This window comes from Aphidius gifuensis, linkage group LG2 (genome assembly GCF_014905175.1).
Source record: "Aphidius gifuensis isolate YNYX2018 linkage group LG2, ASM1490517v1, whole genome shotgun sequence".
Classification (NCBI taxonomy): Eukaryota; Metazoa; Arthropoda; class Insecta; order Hymenoptera; family Braconidae; genus Aphidius; species Aphidius gifuensis.
In genome coordinates, this window is record NC_057789.1 from 29,717,909 (window position 1) to 29,740,259 (window position 22,351).

General features: G+C 24.8%; 3 protein-coding genes across 5 annotated transcripts in view; 1 reads left to right on the forward strand and 2 right to left on the reverse strand.

Annotated features, from left to right (window-relative positions):
• Positions 1–2,154: 2,154 nt before the first annotated feature.
• LOC122850203 (E3 ubiquitin-protein ligase RNF181) lies at positions 2,155–4,582 on the reverse strand. 2 transcript variants are annotated; one of them, XM_044149285.1, is made up of 3 exons: positions 4,345–4,573; positions 3,964–4,272; positions 2,155–3,906 (listed from the first exon to the last, which is right to left on the reverse strand). In XM_044149285.1, the coding sequence occupies exons 2-3, from the start codon at positions 4,270–4,272 to the stop codon at positions 3,772–3,774; spliced, it is 444 nt and encodes a 147-aa protein (XP_044005220.1). In that variant the 5' UTR covers positions 4,345–4,573; the 3' UTR covers positions 2,155–3,771. The 2 variants fall into 2 exon arrangements, with proteins under 2 accessions (XP_044005220.1, XP_044005221.1); XM_044149286.1 differs by having other exon boundaries at positions 2,224–3,176; positions 4,345–4,582.
• Positions 4,583–4,800: 218 nt separating this feature from the next.
• On the forward strand, positions 4,801–9,214 carry LOC122850083 (membrane-associated protein Hem). Its single transcript, XM_044149092.1, has 2 exons — positions 4,801–4,928; positions 5,007–9,214. The coding sequence occupies exon 2, from the start codon at positions 5,226–5,228 to the stop codon at positions 8,592–8,594; it is 3,369 nt and encodes a 1,122-aa protein (XP_044005027.1). The 5' UTR covers positions 4,801–4,928; positions 5,007–5,225; the 3' UTR covers positions 8,595–9,214.
• A 2,261-nt stretch (positions 9,215–11,475) lies between these two features.
• The window catches only part of LOC122850084 (disintegrin and metalloproteinase domain-containing protein 10), a 34,178-nt gene continuing 23,302 nt past the window's right edge, over positions 11,476–22,351 (reverse strand). Inside the window, exons 2-7 of one of the 2 annotated variants that reach the window (XM_044149094.1) lie at positions 18,486–18,746; positions 17,682–17,876; positions 14,272–16,010; positions 14,024–14,188; positions 13,711–13,933; positions 11,476–13,225 (exon numbers count right to left, since the gene is read on the reverse strand). In XM_044149094.1, the coding sequence (XP_044005029.1) occupies positions 13,053–13,225; positions 13,711–13,933; positions 14,024–14,188; positions 14,272–16,010; positions 17,682–17,876; positions 18,486–18,746 (2,756 nt within the window). In that variant the 3' untranslated portion in view covers positions 11,476–13,052. Of the gene's footprint in view, positions 13,247–13,710; positions 13,934–14,023; positions 14,189–14,271; positions 16,011–17,681; positions 17,877–18,485; positions 18,747–22,351 lie in introns of both variants that reach the window. The other variant, XM_044149093.1, reaches the window with a different exon arrangement.

Below are 22,351 nucleotides of genomic sequence, written 5' to 3' on the forward strand. Positions count from 1 at the left end.
GTTTTTATATGCTTTTTTTTTCTCTATTTTTATCAATCAGTGGTTAGCTTTCACGTACCATCCATTATGAAAAAAAAAAAATAATAAAACAACCCCTTTTTTTTTTACCCATCAAACAGATATCCATACAAAATTGCTGAATTGGATTAAAAATACTAAAAGTTATTTGAAATAAAAATAATTCAAATAATAAATTTTCAAAACTTTCAATAATATATTTATATAAATTATTATTATCATTTAATATTGCCAATTTAATTTAATATATTTTCAACATTTCATGATAAAAAAAATACATGTATTTGTATTAAAATTGATAAATAAATAATGAAAATATGAAATCAATTTTTTGGTGAATTTATCATTCGTTGTGATGTGTATATAATGAGTTTTTTATTTCTTGTGGCGAGAAAAGAGAGACGAGAGAGGAAAAGAGAGTGACTTCCGTTGCAAGTGCCTGGTTTGCCATTTTTTGATTTATCGTCTACAAATCACTCGGGTCAGTGGTAACGCTTGATTTTTATTGGCCAAGCTTTACCCTACTAAACCCTCGTGTTCTTGAAACCATACATACCACCCCCTGAATTTTTTTTGATTATTTTTCTTCTTTCTTTTCTATATACCTTTAACATTTTCCTTTTTTTTCCTGGTTCACTCAGTTGAGTGAGCTTGATACTCGGATGAATCCTGATTATCGAAAAAAATAGTGATCCTTCGGTGACTCAAGTGGTCCTGAACTTTTGGCGCCATCAAAAAACCAAATAAAATAATTTTAAAAAAAAAAAACTAACTTTGTTTCTTCAACTCTTTTAAATCGTTTCGATAAACTTCCTCTCTCTCTGTTTTTATTTGAGTAATATTTTCTTTTTTTTTATTTATTTGTTTATTCACATCCTTCAAGATATTTATCAATTTTTTATTTTCTATATTTATATATCGATCAAATACAAAATTTATGAGTGTTACCATTTTTCAATTTTTTTTTATTTATTTACTTTTTTTTTTGTATATTTATTTATATCATTTGTATATTTCATATTTTGATTGAAAAAATAAAACAATTTATCAAACTTCAGCAACAGAAATATGACAATTCATATATTGATAAAATAATTTAATTTATTTGAGTGTTTTTTTTTTTTATATAAACAATATAATATTCTAAAACAAGTTGAATTTTAAAATAAAAAAAATATTAAATCAATGATATGTATTTGAATAAATTAATACTCAATCACTTTAACCAGTTTGATTATTAACATTAATATCAAAATTCAAATGAAAAAATAAAAAAACCAAATGATTAATTAATTAAATTATAGTATATTGATTAAATGTTATTGGTAATCAATATTTGTGTGGTTGAGTTTAGCATCACCAGTTGATAATTTACAACTCACCATGGGCAATCAAAATCTCTACATGATTTTAAAATACATGAAATGTAAATGGTATATTGGTAGATGTATATATACTAGTAGTCATAGCATCCAGGATGTAGCTGTATGTAGATGTGTATATTCATCAATACTCTGTAACAATTATCTTCATGGTAGTATATGAATTTAACCCTTCCTGTACCTTGTCCAAATATATAAACCATCTAGCCAACCATCTAGTCAACCAACCAACCAACCAGCCAACCAGCCAAACAATTATATACAAGTTCTGGGTGTGGATCCAATATGCACATCCTGTTGAAATAATTTCATCAATATAATTGTTATATACACTATTTTATAATCAAATCAAAATTAAATATCTATTATAAAATAACAATAAATCTTCCTAGCTTAATTTAACAAAAAAATTATATATAAAATTCAATTTTTTTGTATTTTTTTTCTTCTAGGATAAATTGAGAGTTGAAGAAATGAAAAATCCAAGAGTCAGACTCTCAATGCGTCAGCACTTTTTTCTTTTTTTACGTTAATGACGTTATTTACTTGTTTTATTGTTATTATTATTTTTCTTCTTGGTTTTGCAAGTAGAAAAAAAAAACAACTCAAGATGAAAAATAAAATAAAGTTTTTTTTTCTTTTTTTTTTTTCATTTTAAAGTTTATGTAGAAGAAAAAAAATATGTATATAATAATGAACATGAAAATAAGGGTAAAAAGGAGAAGAAAGAATAAGATGCAAAGAACAAAAATTATTTTTTCCAATTGCATTTACTTTTCAGCACTATAAAATCTTCTTTTTTTTTTTTCTTTTTTTTGAGTTTCTCATCACATAAAAGTATTACATTTATTTTATTTTTTTTATTTTAACGTATATATAGTTAGGCTATTTTCCCATTTGGCAGTCGAGCCAGACCCCCCAGCACTTTTGGTGCCAGCCGATAATCATTCGCTTCGCGCGAACTACCTCAACTCTCTTGTCTATGTATATAGATCAAATTCTTTACCACTAAATATATTATTATACATCCCCAAAATTTATTTTTTTTATTATCAAATTTATGCACAATAAAAAATTCAAGTAAAGCAAAATTTCATTCAATTTAAAAACTAATTATAAATGATATTTGAAATTAAAAAAAAATATATTATTTGTTTAAAATGAATCTGAGAATAATTTATTTTAAAAAAATAATTAATTAAGTTTTGAATTTTTTTTTTTTATTATTTAAATAAATATTTGTTGAATTTTTTCTAATTTAATTTGATCATAATGTCATTGACTTTTTAATATAATTAAAAAAATTTATAAAATAAATTTCGATTCGAAACATATAACATATAATAAATAAATCAACATCATTTCAATCGAAACTTATCAAATAATCCATGCAAGTAATTTAAAGTTTCTACAGTAGTTTTGCACTAAAACCAATCACAAATTCACAAAACATTAACTCTCTAAAATTCGATAGAAATTGTATAATGAAAAAAAAACGAAAAGAAAATTAGAAATAAATGAAGAGTCGTAAATGTAAATGTTAAACAGTCCATGTATATATAAAAGAGGCCAATTGAATGACAAAATGAATCTTGACAATCTTCTAGCTATTTGTTGAAAATGACGACGCCGAAAATATCCTCCTTTTCTTGCTCAATTTTAGTCTAACCACTTTGCTAGTTGGCCTCTTCAATTTTCTTCATTTCTCATTATCTCTTTTCCTCCCTTCAAAGTAATTCCACAAAATTCACTAACTCTCGTTACCTTGGCCCTCATCTAAAACGTAACAATTTACATTTAGCCTTAGTTTCAACTCAAGAATAATACATTGTTTGTTCAACATTCGTTGAACTAAACCGCATTTGTAATTAATTGCATGTTTTAATGCCACTGGATAATTAAAGCCGTCCAGTTGATGGAAAAACCCCTTTTACCTATTTTGAATTTTACCTCATTTTAAACATTGAATTGTTTAAACTCCATGACTCATTACAATCACCAACTCATTTGTTATCATTTTTATTTTTGTCTCTTTACGCCTGATTGATTGCAACATAAAATATCCTCAACAAAAACATTGTGTGTTAATTTTTTATCGTTAAAAACAAAAACAATTTATAATTGCTTATTATTAAACATTTTTTATCACAATGTTGTTTAAATTTTATCAACAATATTGCAGATTAATTTTTAATTTATAAATATTTTTTCAAATATAAAAAACATCATGATTAAGTTGAAGAAATTTTTTCTACAATTTATTTAATTATTTAAAATAAAACCAATAGGTATTTTATAATTATAGCAATATAGATGTACAATTTATTAATTTGAATGTTAATTTAATTATTAGGCTATTTTAAAAATTTAATTAACCAAACATTGAATTGTGTAAATTTTCAATATCTTTTTCACGTTCAATTGCACGTTTTTTTTCTTTTTTATATAACTCGTAATTTTCATCATCTGTTTGTAATTCATAACGACACAATGGACATGAATTTGTCTGTAAAAAAAATATTCTTATTATCATAATTAATTGCAAAGCCAATTGATTATTTACCTTATCAAGCCAAGCAAGAATACAACTGTCATGAAATGTATGTTTACAAGGTAAACATTTAGCAATATCATCAACTTTAAATTTTTTTAAACACACTGGACAATCTTTTGAAGTTTCATTTTCAGTTATTTTAATTTCTTTGAGATTATCAATGGCTGTTTTTGATGCTGGTGGTGGTGTCTGTTCATGAACACCAAGTAAATCCCATTGACCAATGTCACGTAAATATTGAGCAAATTGTGACACATGATCTGGTGCTGCACCATCAGCCAATGGTTCCCAGCCCATTTCATCATGATAATTTGACATCTAGACATAAATAATAATTATATTTTACTGTCAACTAATAACAACAAATAAATGTCAACAACAATTAGGTACCTTATTAAATCAGTTGGTTTTTTATTTTTATTTTTCAATAACAACAACAAAAGTTGTCCAGGTATTTACTTGTCAAAATTATAATCACAGAATGACAATCAAAATATTTATCACTGACGTCATGTCATTGTCATAGACAAAAATAAATAGAGCTAACACCATACATGGATGGAATTTCAATCGGTCCTGTCAATTTCTATCTAACCAATAAATTAAATTTTATAATTTAATATTAAAACAATAAAAAATATTAAATATCAGTCAAATTAATATCAACAACACCCTAAAATATTTAGCTGTCAAATTTAAATTCATCATTATATATTTTTTATAATTTAAATTCAAAGAAATTCTAATTGGCTTTGTCAATTTCTGTCTAGCCGATAAATAGTAACCTTATTTTGACGCCATTTTCTTTTTCATTGTCGAATGTCGATCTACTTTCTAATACAATTCAAGAATTCATTGGTCGTTTGAAAAAACATAGTGTGTGTATCTGTCAATTTTTGACAAAAAAAAACCCAATAAGTGACTCAATTGTTGTTGTCAAAATGTTGTAATTGTTGTGCAAATAAAACAATCATGTAAGCTAAATTTTCAACAATTAATTATCTTTCATTAGTTGAATAAATAAATAAATATATTTTTTTAAATTCATCTAGTTATTAGTCGGCGTCTTCAATAAATAATCAAGCTGTATATCCGGTGAAGCCCAGGGTGGGGTCTGATATATATAATTAATTAATAATTACATCAATAATTGTGAGAAATGGAAAAAACAAGTAACAAAACAACATTGTCTCATTGAAAATAAATTGAGAAATAAATAATAAGCAAGCCAATTGAAATAAAATTGAGTAAATAAAATAAAAATATAAACAATGGCACGACCAATAATGCCAAGTCAACAAAAATTGGCTGAAAAATTATTGATACTAAATGATCGTGGTATTGGAATGTTAACAAGAATATATAATATTAAAAAAGCATGTGGTGATGCAAAATCAAAGCCAGCATTTTTATCAGATAAAACACTTGAATCATCAATAAAACAAATTGTTCGTAAATTTCCAAATATTGATATTAAAAGTTTACAAACAATAACAAATTTACGTAATGAAATAATAAAATCATTGTCATTGTATTATTATACATTTGTTGATTTACTTGATTTTAAAGATAATGTATGTGAGCTTCTAACAACAATGGATGCATGTGGTGTAAACATGGATATAACAATAAATTTTGATTTAACAAAATTATATCTTGATCTTGTTGTGACATATGTCAGTCTAATGATATTGCTATCAAAAGTTGAAGATAGAAAAGCAGTATTAGGATTATTCAATGCTGCCCATGAAATGGTACACAGTCAATCAGATCATAGTTTTCCACGTCTTGGACAATTGATAATGGATTATGATATACCATTGAAAAAATTGGCTGAAGAATTTGTACCACATTCAAAATTATTGCGTAATGCATTGGCAAGTTTATGGAGTGTTTATCCTGGTAGAAATATAACAGCAGATACATGGCGTGCTGATCAAAAATTGAGTCTTGTTGGTAGTCCTGGACAGCTGCTAAAAGCATCAGCAACTGATACAATGTCATGTGAAACATTGAGCTTAGATAAAATTGAAAGATGGATTATATTTGGTTTTACATTGTGTCATACATTTTTATCACAAGAACAACCAAATAAATTATGGACAACAGCACTTGAATCTGGTTGGGTATTGTCATTATTTCGTGATGAAGTTATTTATATTCATCAATATATACAATCATTTTTTGAAACAATAAAAGGCTATGGTAAACGTGTATCAGAAGTTAAAGATTGTTATAATCATGCAATACAAAAATCAAGTTATCGTCATAGAGAAAGAAGAAAATTTTTACGTACAGCATTAAAAGAATTAGGTTTAATATTAACTGATCAACCTGGTCTTCTTGGTCCAAAAGCATTACTTGTTCTAATGGGTTTATCACATTCAAGAGATGAAATATTATGGCTATTGAGACACGGTGATAATCCACCAACTCAAGGTAAATCAAAAGGACGTGGAAGTGAAGATCTTGTTGATCGTCAATTACCAGAATTATTATTTCATTGTGAAGAGTTGCGTGCACTTGTACGTAAATATTCACAAGTATTACAACGTTATTATGTACAATTTTTATCTGGTTATGATGCACCATGTTTACATCAAATGATACAAAATCTTCCACTATGTCCAGAGGATGAAGCATCAATTTTAAGTGATTTATGTTCAATAATATCAAGTGTTACTGTCAAGCAAGTTGAGGATAATGAATTATTTGATTTTCGTTCATTGAGATTAGACTGGATTAGACTACAAGCATACATGTCAATAACAAAATGTAGTATGAATTTAATGGACAATCGTGAATTGGCATGTTTAATGGATACAATAATATTTCATACAAAAATGGTTGATAATTTGGATGACATGCTTGTTGAAACATCAGATTTATCAATATTTTGTTTTTATTCAAAAATATTTGAGGATCAATTTCATATGTGTCTTGAATTTCCAGCTCAAAATAGATACATCATATCATTTCCATTGATATGTTCACATTTTCAAAGTTGTACACATGAATTATGTCCTGAGGAACGTCATCATATACGTGAAAGAAGTTTATCTGTTGTTAATATGTTTCTTGATGAAATGGCTAAAGAAGCTAAAAATATTATAACAACAATATGTGATGAACAATGTAATATGTCTGATAAACTATTACCAAAACATTGTGCCCAGCTAATATCACAAGTTGTAAATAGAAAAAAAAAAGATAAAAATAAAAAAAATATATATGAAATATATAAACCAGGTGTTGAAAGTTATCGTAAAACACGTGAAGAATTAACAACAATGGATAAACTACATATGGCATTGACTGAATTATGTTATGCTATTAATTATAATCCAACAATAAATGTTTGGGAATATACATTTGCACCACGTGAATATTTAAATCAACATTTAGAAACAAGATTTGCACGTGCACTTGTTGGAATGGTGATGTTTAATGCTGAAGCTAGTGAAATAGCTAAACCATCAGAATTATTTGTAAGTGTACGTGCATATATGAATGTGTTGCAAACAGTTGAAAATTATGTTAATATTGATATAACACGTGTATTTAATAATGCATTATTACAACAAACACAATCACTTGATTCACATGGTGATAAAACAATTGCTGCATTATATACACAATGGTATTCTGAGGTATTATTGAGACGTGTTAGTGCTGGTAATATATGTTATTCACAAAATCAACGTGCATTTGTTAGTTTATCTGTTGAAGGTTCAATACCATTTAATGCTGAAGAATTTTCAGATATAAATGAGTTACGTTCACTTGCTGAATTAATTGGACCATATGGTATGAAAATGTTAAATGAAACATTAATGTGGCATATATCAAGTCAAGTACAAGAATTAAAAAAACTTGTTACTGGTAATAAAGATATTTTAATATCATTGAGAACAAATTTCGATAAGCCAGATGTTATGAGAGAACAATTTAAAAAATTACAACAAGTTGATAATGTTCTACAACGTGTTACAATTATTGGTGTTATATTGAGTTTTCGTCAGTTGTCACAATCAGCACTTGTTGATGTGCTAGAAGAGAGAATACCATTTTTATTAAGTTCAATATTAGATTTTAGACATCATTTACCATCTGGTGATCCAATGAGAGTTGTATCTGAAATGACATCTGCTGCTGGTTTAACATGCAAAGTTGATCCAACTTTAACTGTTGCATTGAGAAATCAAAAAACTGATATTGATGATGATGAACATTTAATTGTTTGTTTATTAATGGTATTTGTTGCAGTATCAATACCAAAATTATCACGTAATGATAATTCATTTTATCGTGCATCATTAGAGGGACACTCAAATAATATACATTGTATGGCAACAGCAATTAATAATATATTTGGTGCATTATTTACAATATGTGGACAAAATGATATTGAAGATAGAATGAAAGAATTTTTAGCACTTGCATCATCAAGCTTATTAAGACTAGGACAAGAAACTGATAAAGAAGCAACTAAAAATCGTGAATCTGTTTATTTATTGTTGGATCAAATTGTTCAAGAGTCACCATTTCTAACAATGGATTTATTGGAGAGTTGTTTTCCATATGCACTCATTAGAAATGCTTATCATGATGTTTATAAACTTGAACATTCACAAACATAAATTAATTTTATAAAATTAATTTAATTTTAATACAATTTCTTTTTAAATATTAATTTAATAATTTAAAATGTACCTAAGTTTTATATTCTAAGCTGAATTTATTTTGGCTTGTTAAATGCCAAATGTCACGCGCCATTTGTGTCAAATTTTTTTTCATTAAAAAATAAAATATTTAAAATTATTATTTTTGATTAATGGTGACCAGAAGAAAATGAAATACATCTAGCATATTTGAGTCACGTAGATTAGTGGATTTTATTTTTTAAAATTATATTATTATTATTTTTTTTTTTTCTTTTTGCAATTAATATAGAATTGCGCTTTTATATTATTATTTACTTTTTTTTGTTCTGATGAATTTATGATGGTTTAATTAAATTTCAAAAAAAAAAAAAAGATTCATATTATCGTGATGTATCCGCCAATGTATTTGCGCATTTTTAATGTAAATTTATAATAATATTTTACAATAGTTTATAAATAAAATAAAAGGCAATATTATGCCACAAAAAAATTAATATATTTGTTTTTTTAATGTAAAATGTATTCCTTTATTTAATTCTTTACAATTTTTTTTTTTTTATTTTCATGTAATCACATTAACTTAGCATAAAAGAGAGATTTACAATTTTTTTTTTCTTTAATTTATTATAATTTGAAAACGCTTTGAACATGTTTTTTAAAAATTAATTATTTAATCCTTTGTTTTTTCTTTTTGAATTACAGAAAAGAAAGTCAGAAATTTTTATGTAATTTTTTTTGTTTTACTACTTCCAGGCAATTGGTCATTTATTAATGCATAATAAATATTTTTTTTTCATTTATTTATCATTTGAATACGATCGAAAATATTATTCAACGTATTAAGCATTAATTATTTGACGAGAAAATTAAAAGTATTCAAATTAAAATGACAAATAAGTTAAATTACTAATTGAAATACTTTTTGATATTATTTTTTCGTTTTTTTTTCGAATAAAAATAAAGGCCACTTGGTGTTTTATGATATCCAAGTAACTTTTTCAATTTTTAATTATTATTATCTTGTATTTTTTAAATTTAATTGTTAAATAAATAAAAGTCATGTCAATTTTGAATTTACGATTTTTAATTCACCTCGCTTAATTTATATTAATTATTTTTTTTTTTTTTGCTTTTTTTTGGGTTGATAGAAAAAATATAATTCATCTTTTATCAGATTCAATTATTTTTTTTTTTGTTTGACGTTATATTTACAGGTGATTGATTTCTACTTTAAATTATCATCAAAAATCAGCCGAAAGGATTTTTCATTTTAAACAAAGGAAATAAATTATTGAAAAAATTATTTATCTTTTTTTTTATTATTTATTTATCACGCTTCTTTGCAACTCACTCATGGAAAAAAGATAATTCATTTTTCTACAATTAAATATCGTTAAAAAAAATTAAATGAACAATAAAAAAAGATAATTAATGTCTGATTTTTATTTGAAATTTAAAATACTAAATTGTCAAATGTTGCTTGAACTAATTTTGTAAATTATTATTTTGGTGGCAGTGATAATTTGGAAGCCAGAATTAAATTGCAACAAAATTACAATTATTTTTTTAAATAAATAAAATATAATTCAACGCTTGTCATGCTATCCAAAGTTAAAATTCGTTTATAAAAAATTGTCAAGAAATTAATACTAAACAATAATGACGAGTTAAAAAAAAATAAATAAATAATTTAAAATAATTAATAATCGACAAATAAATTGAGCCCCAATATCTTTTACGAATTCACAAAATTGTTTTCTATTTAATTAAACTGATCTAGTCTGATTTAAAAAATTTATTTTCAATTTATTTAAACAATTTCTATTCAAAAATCAAATGAAGAAAAAAATAATTCTATTATTTCAAAGGATCGTCGACAAATTTATTTATTACTCGTTAAATTTATGGAAAAATAAAACAACAAGTAATAAATATTTTTAAACAATTTTTTTACTCAATTACCAATATATTTATAAACAAATAAATAATTTATTTATTATTGCCCCTCGAATTTATCAATTAAATATAAAAATAATCCAATATCATAAACGAACTTCAACTTTATTCTAAAATTCAGACATAAATTACAAAACAATATTATCCCAAGAAAAATAATAATAAAAAGTAAATCAAGCATCAAATTTATTTATTTTTCAACAATTCACATTCCAAGATTATCGACTCATCGATTAAAAAATACAGAATTTAATAACCCTGCTATAATACACTTTTGATATAAAAAAAAGTATATTTTTCTTTATTTTTATTCAAACTTTATTAATCTTCTTTTCAATGTCTATTTTGTTTTGTTTTTTTTTAAATTATGTATCTTAGGTTTTTATGTATATAATTATCATTAATTATAATATCAATTTATTTACAAAAGTCTCATTCTTTCATATTCACTGGATTAACTATGGCTTTAATCAAAAATTTATTCACACACGTACGATTAACACATACTCCACTTTTCCTATTTCATTTAATTATTTTCTGTTTCACATTTCAATTAATTGTTTAAATATTATCATTATTATTTATCCTTTCTGACTTGATTTTCATATTTTTAATTTTTTTATTTGTTTACATTTTAATCACATATAATCTATTGTACATTTCCATACGAATCAGAATTATTTTTTTACAGTGCCATTTTAATTTGTTATTTACTTTTTTGTTTGCTTTTTTTTTTTTTATTCATTTTGGCATGGTATTTTCGTGACGACGATAAATGCGTGAGAAAAATTATTTTATTTTTTGAAAATAGAAAAGCATTGTTTATGTTGTTTCAATTTTAATTACTATACAGTATTTTTATAAAAAAAAAAATTATTTATTTTTCATATTTTTGGACCACTTTTATTTCTTTTTTTTTTTTTACTTTTTCCAAGATCTTTTTATAAACCAGTCTAGCCCAACAATTTGAGTCGAAAAAAAATTACAAATTAAAATTGTTTTTTTTTTTCTCTAAAGATATGGCTTTTTATTTTTATTTTTTAAGATAGAAAAATAGTCACCCTAGAGTATATATTTAAACAAAAAATTAAAAATGATTTTACAAAATGCAAGACACTGATAAACACAAAAGTTTAAATAAAAAAGTAAAAAATAAAAGAAAAATAAATTCAAAAAAAAAGATAAATAATATTGAGTTAATGGAAAATATAATCAGCCTTGAGTAAAAATATCATTTGATGAATTAAATTCACTTGAAATACTTAAAAGAAAAATTAAGTTAAAAAAAAAAATATCAACTTCAATGAATATGTGAAACTATTTACAAATTTAAATAAAATGATAAATATTTATCAATAATAAACACTATTTATATATTTATCTATTTTAAAAAACGCAAATTATTAATTAAAAAAAAAAAATAAAGTAACTCGATCCTCTCGGTTCGATTGCACCTATTTAAAAAAAAAAAAAAAAAGATTTTTCTTTGGCCCATCAACATGACCACCATGACCTTGCATCAACACAATCTTATTTATAAATTTTAATGATAAAAAACAAGTTATCATTGTTGTATTTAAATATATAATTTATAATTATTTTTTTTTAATTTCTAATTGTCATGTCAAAAAGCAAATTAACAGCTGTTCAATAAACAACTGATAAAAATATTTTTTTTTTAAATTCATAATGATTATTAATTATCATACTGACAAGCATCATTTGTCATTTGAGATGTGAAGTTGTTTCTTATTATTTTTTTTAGCTTATTGTTTTATTTTTATTTATAATTTTTTTATCGCAATATTAAATCTCGCATAAATTGGCTAATTAAAATTAAAAATAATAATATTTAACTACAATATACTACACTGGTATGATCATTCAAAAAAAAAATGATCTTAAAAGTTTGGTAACGATGCTTGAACGTTATTTAATTTTATTTATATAATTTTATTTTTTTCAACTCAACGAAATCACAATATTTTCTAGTCGTGAATAAAAAAAAAATAATAAAAGTCAAATTATTTTCTCCAAGAATATAAACTTGAATAAAATAATCTTCTTTTTTTTTGTGAACAATTTTAATTAATTTAATCTAATCATCACTTTAATACAATTTAACTAAATTTAAAATAATATAGAAATTAAAGACATTATTGCATTAATTTTTTTCAACTTTTTAAATCGAAATTTCACGACAATTTCGTAGAGTTTTATTAAACAATGATTTATATTTTTAAGATAACATTGATGTCTATCATCATCAGCAAAAAAGACATTTTGAATTGTTTTGTTTTTCATTGTTTTGTGCTGTTTTATAATTTTTTTTTTTATTAATTAATAAGATAATATTAAATCAAATTAAATAACTGTCGAGTTTAACTGGTTTACCTATGATGATACTCGTGGATGTTGATTAGCATTTGAATGCTGTAACTTGTTGTATTTTTATAAATAAATTTAAATAATTTATTATTATTTTGTAATATTTTTGTTTTTATTTTTATTATTATGATGATTGTGATGTCTCATCTCGTAGGCTGGTGTCCTGACATTATTTCCTGAACCCGTGTAGGCACCGGCGTACAATTCTGGATGATTTGACCTGCTGTGGTGGGCTGCTGCTGATGTACCTGGTGGTGCACTAGCTGTGGGAACCGAGTGATAACCTGTTTATTAAAAATTATTTACATGTTCTTAATTATAATTATTATAATTAACTACAAAAAAAAATATAAAAAAAACGTAATATGCTATTTTTAATTTCATTATAATTTTTATCAATAAAAGAAATTTTTGTTTAAATATTAAGTGAAGAAACTAGCTTTTTTTATATATATTTTTTTTTTTTTGTTAAATAACCCGGACTGCTCACCTCTGTAGCACATAGAATGATAGTGATGCGCGTCAATCAATTTGATGGAAAAGATGCAAAGAAAAAAACAAACAAAAATATACACATAGTTGTTTTTCATAGCAGATATTCTTTTTTTAAAAAAATTAAAAATGATTGACAAACTTGGCGATAAATTTAAAAATAAAATTAAGATTATATTTTCATTGAATTTGTTTACATGCATTGTTTAAATAAATAAATAAAAATAAAAAATTAAGTAAATGGTATAATAAATACCTTTGGGATAATATTGAGCTCCTCGACCCTCGCCATAACCATGTGTTGGTCCTCTACTTCCATGGCTTCTAACTGGTTGTTGTTGAGGTGGTACACTTCGTGAACCTTGCGGATGATGATGATGATGATGTCCACCACCTCCTTCTCTTACACCACCACCACCACCACGACCACCACCTGCTCCTCCACCTCCTTCTCTAACAGCACCACCATGTGGATGACGCTAAAATAATAAAACAAAATATTAAATAAAATTCTTTTACCATTATCTTAATGATTAAATAATTAATTATCTTTTTTTTCTTTTTTTTACCATTCTTCTTAGAGTATTCATAGGCCGTCTTAATGTATCACTTATTCTTCTTGCTGGTGGTTTTTTAGGATTACTCGAGGGTGTATGAACAGCACAACATTTTATAAATATACCCATAAAAATAATAAATGATATACCCATGAGTAAACACGCCCACCAATTTTCCTATTAAATAAATAAATGAAATATAAAAATTACTTGTTTAATATCTAATTGATTAATTGATAAATAAATATAAAAAAACTTACAGTCATCCATTGTGCAAGTGTTAATAATGTTTCTTTATTAAATAACATATTTTTTAATCTAGCTAATGGTCCTTCAGCATCAACAGCTCGACATTTAAGAAAAACATCACAATAACCTTGGAAATTATCACACGGTGAACCAGGTCTTAAATTAATACCACCAACTGGTAAACCAACAACATCAGCAAATTCACGTGTTGATCTACATGTTGATACATCAGTACCATTTTGACATGCAAGTTCACATAAACTTCTTTTATCAATATTTGGTATAATACTACTTGTTAATGAACATTCATTTAAATTCCATTCTAAACATATTGAACCATTACAATCACCATCAATACATAATTTTGTACCTTCATTACAACGTGTTTTATTAGCACGTGGTAATGCCTGTGGACATTCAGATGATTTACCATTACACGTTGAACTATAACTACATTCTTGTTGACTTTTACATTCCATATGTAATTTTGCTGGTACAAATTGACATGTATCACTTGAACAACATGGTCCTTGACTTGGACTACACTGTGTACCAATACGTCTACTACAACCCTTCGCTGAATTATTTTGATTTCTATCATATTCAGATATTTGTCTTGGATAACAACATTTATCAGCACATTCATTATAATCATAACCACAATCACATTCTTCACCATCTTCAACAATTTTATTACCACAAAATGCACCACGTGATACAGAAAAACAATTACGTTTTTTGCCAGTTTCCATTGCATCAAGTACATTGCTAATATTACTTATTGAACAACGTGAAAATTGTGAATTATTTGGACGATCACCACTTGTTGCTGATGCAAACATAATGAAATTACCATTAAGACCACCTGGACGACATTCAATTGGAAAATCATGTGGTGAACCAAAATTATGTCCAATTTCATGTGCCAATGTTAGCTGTGATACTTTTGGTGGTACACGTGAATTATAATTAACAAATGTTATAATACCAGTATTTAATGAACGTTTTGTTGATTGATACATTCCTTCAATTGTTTCAGTATATGTTTTATATTTTTCACAAATACCACCAGATGCACCAGATGCTGATGCAACCCATGCTAGACCCAATGTACCACCAGTAAAATCACGATATGTAAATACATATGCTAAACAAAAATCTTCATGATTACCAAGTGAATGTTGATTTAAAAAATTACTAACATCAATATGTTCCATACAAAAAACATTTGGACGTTCACGTCCATGTTCATATTCATGTGATAAACATGTATCATTATCAATTTTAATTCTTTGTACTTCAAATTTTATATTTCTATGCTCAATTGCACCATCAAATCTTGTATCACGATAAATATAATTAACAGCTGTAACATGATGTGCTATTAATGATAATATTTCTTCACGTATTTTTTCAGCATCTTTATGAAATTCTTCAGATAATTTACGCCAAAGAAATGGATCAGTTTGAATAAATAATGAGCATGTATTTCTATTTTCTTCTTTTGGTCTTGTTGCACGACGTGTACGATGATTATTAGCAGCTCTTGTATATTTATGACTTGGATTTTCCATATTAGCTGACCATGGATTTGTATTTGTTCTTGGTACACCAAATTTTCCTGTTAAAGTTGATTTTTTTTGTGATGAAGCTGGCGATGGAGGTGGTGGTGTATCAGAATCACCAGAATTTTGTACTCTATTCATCCAATCAACAGTATCTTGATTGAGACCACATCCACTTGGTCCACCTAAAAAATTATCATCAACAAATTTAATTTAATATTAATTTCATATTTAATGGATCAATTATATTTTGTTTTTTGAAGCTTGAGTAAATGCATGTGCTATTAATCTAGAACTTGACAGGGAGAGAGAGTGAACTTGATCCTCTTAATTGCTAGCATGTATATGTGTGTATATATATTTAATGGAAGTGTATACTTCAACTCCTTCACAAGGCAATTCCTTGGGGAGTTAAGTGGGACAGCGTCGTCGTTGTATTCAGCCTGAAGCTATATGTTATTTTGTGTGTGTGCTTAGTCATGTCTCTTATTTCCATACATTTATTATCTGCACCCTTGATTTTAGGATTTTCATATACACGGATAAAAGACACAAGACTAAATCTAAGCAACATTAATGTAAAACAGAACAGAAAAAAAACAGATTTATCCTTCTTTTAAATTTTAAAGTATAAATATTAATTTATTTATACAACGAAATATATATTTTCATTTAAAAAGCTTTTATGATAAATTTAAATAATTAATTTATGGTTAAACATGTAAATTTGTTTCTTTTATTTTGTATATGAGTTAGTTGGGTAAACATTTTTGTTTTAAATAAACATGGCTGTATGATGATGCTGGTATAATATTTATTGTTACTTTGCGTCAAAGTGTGTTGGTAATCTTGGGGCAGTATGTAGCCTTGTTATATGGGCTCATTTTATTTTTTTTTTTCTCTCTTCAATTCATCTAGTTGTCATATGCAGTGCTATGAATTTACAAAATTAACAAATACCTTTGTACATGTGGTTCATATAAATTTACCACAATATCAAAATAAAACTGTTTTATAATTTTTAAAAAATTATTAATATTTCATTTTTTTTTTAATTTAAAAATAAGAGATAAATTTAATATTTATTTTTTTATATTTTATTTTGATACTGGTTATTGGAAATTATTATTATTTAATTGATGAATAGGTATTGAAATTTCGAAATGACAAAAATAAAAAAATATAAAATAAAATTTGTATATGTAATTTTAATAATTTATTTGATGAATAAAATATTTACAATTTAATTAATTTAAAATTATAAATTTATATTGAACATAATATATTGATTGAGAATTAAAATATTGCTATTTGTTCAGTAAAATATTATTAGTTGCGTATCAATATGTGCATGATGATGTTTCGAATAAAAAAGAGAATGAGAAATTGGTGATTCAATAACAGATGGTTGGGAATAATAATATTGAAAATCCCAATGTGGCTTGAAAATCAAAATTGCCAGTGAATAAAGTTAACACACAAACGAGACTCGAATGATTTTGTAAAAAAATATTTAATATCCTCAATTATTAAAACATAAAAAAACTGCAAAATAATTAAATTTTTATTTTTCATTTTAAATTGTTTTTTCACCCTTTTGTTTTTTGTTGTTTTTTACCCTTTTTTTTCAGTTACGAGTGAATGCTTTTTTATTAAAAAGTGTAGGACAAAGTGTGTATAACTAAAAAAAAAAAAAAAAAATAATAATAGCAACATGAGAATAAGCGATGTGCTTATGTGCTTGGAGACAAAGGGTAGCAGTTCAACTGAGCGTGATACCAAGACTCTGTCATGCAAACGTAAAATAAATAAATAAATTTTGAAAAATAAAATTTATTATTTAATTAATTGATTACCTTGTCGTCGATCAGCAAAAGGATCAATTATATCATTTTCATGATAGATAACTGAATGATGTGATTCATTTACCAAATGTCGAGGAAAATATTTGTATGCTTTTTCAACGTAGTATGTTCCATTGTCCCCAGAATGAATATTACCCTCAAATATTCCATCAATTATACTTCCAAATACTTCACTTTTATGTTCATCTAAAAATAAAAAACCAAAAAAATTAATACAACTTAAATTTATAATTAAATACATTAAAAAGAATTATAAATTACAAAGCGTTTTTTTTTTTTTTAAAAACTTTTTTCAACTGTGTAAAATTCAATTAAAATTTAAAGTTAGAAATAAAATTTTCCAGTTGATAATAGTAACATGAAAAAGATAATAAAATTATATTAAAAAAAATATAATATCAAGGTTTTTTGTTTTGTTATTTTATTCAGTAGGACGAGGTCAGTTCTTAGCATAAACTGACAGTAGTCTGGCTTTTCTCAATGACCCTTTTTATTTTTTTTATATTTTTTTCTCACCCTTAGCTATGTACACTTGAATTTTTTTTTATATTCATACATAGAAATTTTCATGTAGCATGGTAAAATGAAAATGAAGAAATTAAATTTAACGATGTGCACTATTTTTAATATCATTTCGTATTTAAAAAATTAAAAAAATACTGTTATTCTCATTATTGTCATGTGCAAAATAAATATTTTCATATAAAAATAATTTAAATAAATAGTATTAGTTATTTTTAAGCTTAATAATTGAATATTTTGTTTAAATATTAATGATTATTAAATGATACATACCAACAATACTTCCAGAATATTGATTTGAGACATCAACTTCTTCAATGTCACCAGATGGTCCTTCAACAATAAGATTATCACTAAAAGTACTTGTATCTCTTTTCAATCGTATATGAAAATCTTTTCCATGTGCACGAAATTTTAAATTAATTGAATTATCACGTGATGTGGAACGCTTAGCTCTCATATGATTTGAGTGTAATTTTTCAGTTGAATATGACAATGGCTCATAGTGACGTATGTACTCGTTCAATTGTCGTGCTGTGAAAATAAAGAAATGAAAAAATTAATAATTATTATTGTATAATGTAGGAATAAATATAAATGTAGATGATGAATAGTGAATAATTTAATAAGCATAATGGATATGTATATATGAAACCATGCACTCGTCATATTGATAATTATTTTATAAGACATTTATTATCATATTTTATTTTTTTATCATTTAATATCACGGTTTAAATTACTGCTGTCTCGCGTGCGACAGGTCGACGAACGCCAGGTCGATATTCTTGCTATATAAACTGGCTAAAAGTTTATACACTTTGTTCTTGGGTCATTGTCTATATACACAAAATTATAACGTTATTTTAAGATTTTTTTTCATTTAAAAATGTATGGATGTTTTGAAAAAAAATATAGCTGTACTATAAAAGATTGGCCTTGTATATTTATTTATTTAACAACAAACGTTTCGGTTGGAAATTTATATAGTCGATAATATTCGGGGGGGTTTTTTGCTTTATATATTCACAAATTTTCATAATTTTCCAGCTTTGCATTTGTTTTTAAATAAATAAATATTTTATTTATTTATTTTTTGCTTTCTCGTAAACTTTATATTTTTTTTTGTCAAAGATTTTCAATCATATTTTTTTTTTTTGGATTTTTTTTTTTCTTCGTTAATATTTTTCTTTATGATCTTGTCATCAAGATATTTAATTATGCACTTATTAATATCCGTGTAAAATTAAAAAAATTAATCACAAAAATAATAAAAAAATCAATGCCAATTTTAGTTTGAATATTTTTGAGTTTAATTCATCAATTCATGACGCAGCCAGAATATTTGATAAAATTTAAACATTTATTCAGATAGCATTCATAAATCGAAATTTGATCCTATCAATATGTATGTGTGTGTGTGTGTGTGTGCAAGGTTTGTGATGCCAAAAAAAAGGCAAAATTTTCTGCTGTTAGAATAAAACGATGTGAAATATCGTGGTGGTAAAGAGAGACTACTACACTGAGTGAGAAAAAAAAGAGAGAGACTTCAAAATAAGAAAAGTAAAAAATGGGATTTTCGGGATCGAAGGAGTTTGCTGGCCATAAATATCCCTCTGAATTTACGAGTGCAACGAGAAGATCCTCTCAAATAAAACAAAGAAAAAAAAATAATAATAAAAAAATAAAATGAAACGAAAGCACCATATACTTTATACATATCTAAAACAAAAAAAATAAAATTTTAAAAAGAGTATTTCAAGAATTTTAACAAATTGCCTAGTAGTAATTTTTTATTATCTTTATTTTATATAAATTATTTGTTTCAAAATAAATTGGTAAACTTACAGTCGACAGTGATATAAGTATGTGTTTTTCTGATGGATAAACTGGTGTTAAAAATCCACAAAAGAATAAATTGACTGCAAATTATGTTTACCGTACGTTTACACTAAAAAAAAAAACTACTGTTTGTAAAATTGAACAAAAAATTTATCCTCAAATACTAAAAATATAGCAATATAATTTTAAAGCATAAAAATCTATTGACTACAAGAAAAAAAAATAGTAAATGATATAAATTAAACAATTCAAGGAAAAAAAAAATATAAAAAGCTTTATTAATTTCATTTTCCCAAGGGTGAAATAGATATTTATTTGTATTTCAATAGATTCACGACATTGACAATACAATCATTCGTAGGGGAAAGTAAAAAAATAAAAAAAAAAATAATGGAAAATAACGACAGCATATGGCGAAAAAGTAAAGTCAACTTTAGGGGAAGTTTTTTTTTTTTTAATCACTATATGAAATTATTTGTTTAATATTTCATATTTTATTATTAATAAATGCATAACTGCTAATAATAATAAACTGTCTAATTTAAATATAATTATTAACAAATATATAAATCTAAAAAAAAAATTTTAAAATAAAAAAATAAGGGAAAAAGATAATTAAAAAAAAAAAATTTATTAATGTCTCGTCAGTGGTGTCAAGTATCCGGTAGTCAACTGGGATTATATCGACAGGAAACAACAATACATGTATATAAAAAGATAACGTGCCAACAATTTAAACAGTATAAATAAATAGAGGAAAAAGAGTTGCATATATATGAACACTTCCAACCAACTAAAATTGTCACACACTGTTGAATTTTCTCTCCCTCATTTTACTATGGATTATTAGACTATATATATTTTTTTCTCTACTCGATAAGGTCATCACAGCGTGTCGTTTTTACTTTTAAAATAATCATGTAAATTTATTTAAAAATAGTAAAAATTGGATCAATTATTTCAAGAAATTTTACTGTATTTTTAAAGGGTATTTTGTATATTTGGTAAATAAATAATGAACAAATGTGGATGTGAATTTATATTGAATGAAAAATTGGTCTCTTGATGTTGGGGATTCAACTTTTCAAAGGGGGGAATAGCAGGGGGACCACTCGGGAATAAAAAAGGTATAGAAAAACACATTGTTGTTGTTGTTGTTGTTCAGTGTGTGAATAGTTGAATTTACAGTCCAGAGAAAATTCGAAATCGAAAAGTTAAGTATAAAGTATTGCTGCTGCAGATGGATACACAAAAAAAATATAAATAAAACTCAAGACTGTTGACCTAATTTTTATTCTGTCAATAAATGTGGTCACTCAATGATTTTTTTTCATATTATAATATTAAATTTGTTATAAAATTATTATTCAACAAGGTTCAACCAATCCACTGCATTTTTAACAATTTAATTTTTTTTTTTTTTTTTTTTCATATATTAACCACTAAAATTTATCTTTGTTTTGCTTTAACGATTAATTATTCATTATAAAATAGTTCAACATACTTTTTACATACATTGTTACTTATTTTTTAATATACTAATTTTTATATTGTTTTTTTTTTTTATGTTTATTATAGTACATAGCGCAACGAAAATACTCGAAGCATATCTTTGTCATAATTATTTTATTTCCGTTTTTAAAAAATAACTTGAATAATATTTCATAATAAAAATTTTCTCTTTTTTAGCTATTCAAATTATTTAGTATTATTATTTTTATTATTTGCTATTTATTATAACAAGCACATTGGCGCGCTACGCGCGCCTGTATCTATACCTTCTATAAGGTTCATTGTTCATTGATTTTATAAACACAAGTATTATCATAAAAAAAAAAGAATGAATAAATTGACGAAAAATTTTTTTAATTTATTTATTTACACATAAATCACACATAATTTTTAGTCTAATAACATCAAGATTGAATGTTTACTGAAAAAGTTGTGCTACCTTAATATGTCAATTTTAAAAAAAAATATAAAAAATATTTAAAAAAATTTTGTTTTTGAATTATTTCTTCACACATAAAAAACACATAATTCGCACAAAATTTTGAGCCCAATTGCATCGAGATCCGATGATTATTAAAAAAGTTGTGCTAGCTTAATATTTGAATTTTTAAAAAAAATGTAAAAAATAAAAAAAAAATTTTCTTTTAAATTTATTTCTTCACACATAAAAAACACATAATTCGCACAAAATTTTAAGCCCAATTGCATCGAGATCCGATGATTATTAAAAAAGTTGTGCTAGCTTAATATTTGAATTTTTAAAAAAAATGTAAAAAAAATATATT

Coding starts and splice junctions, on each gene's coding strand:
- LOC122850203 (XM_044149285.1), bottom strand. CDS start 4,272: ATGTCAAATTATCATGATGAAATGGGCTGGGAACCATTGGCTGATGGT. Junction 3,907..3,963: donor TTCTTGCTTGGCTTGATAAG/GTAAATAATCAA, acceptor TTTTTTTTACAG/ACAAATTCATGTCCATTGTG.
- LOC122850083 (XM_044149092.1), top strand. CDS start 5,226: ATGGCACGACCAATAATGCCAAGTCAACAAAAATTGGCTGAAAAATTA.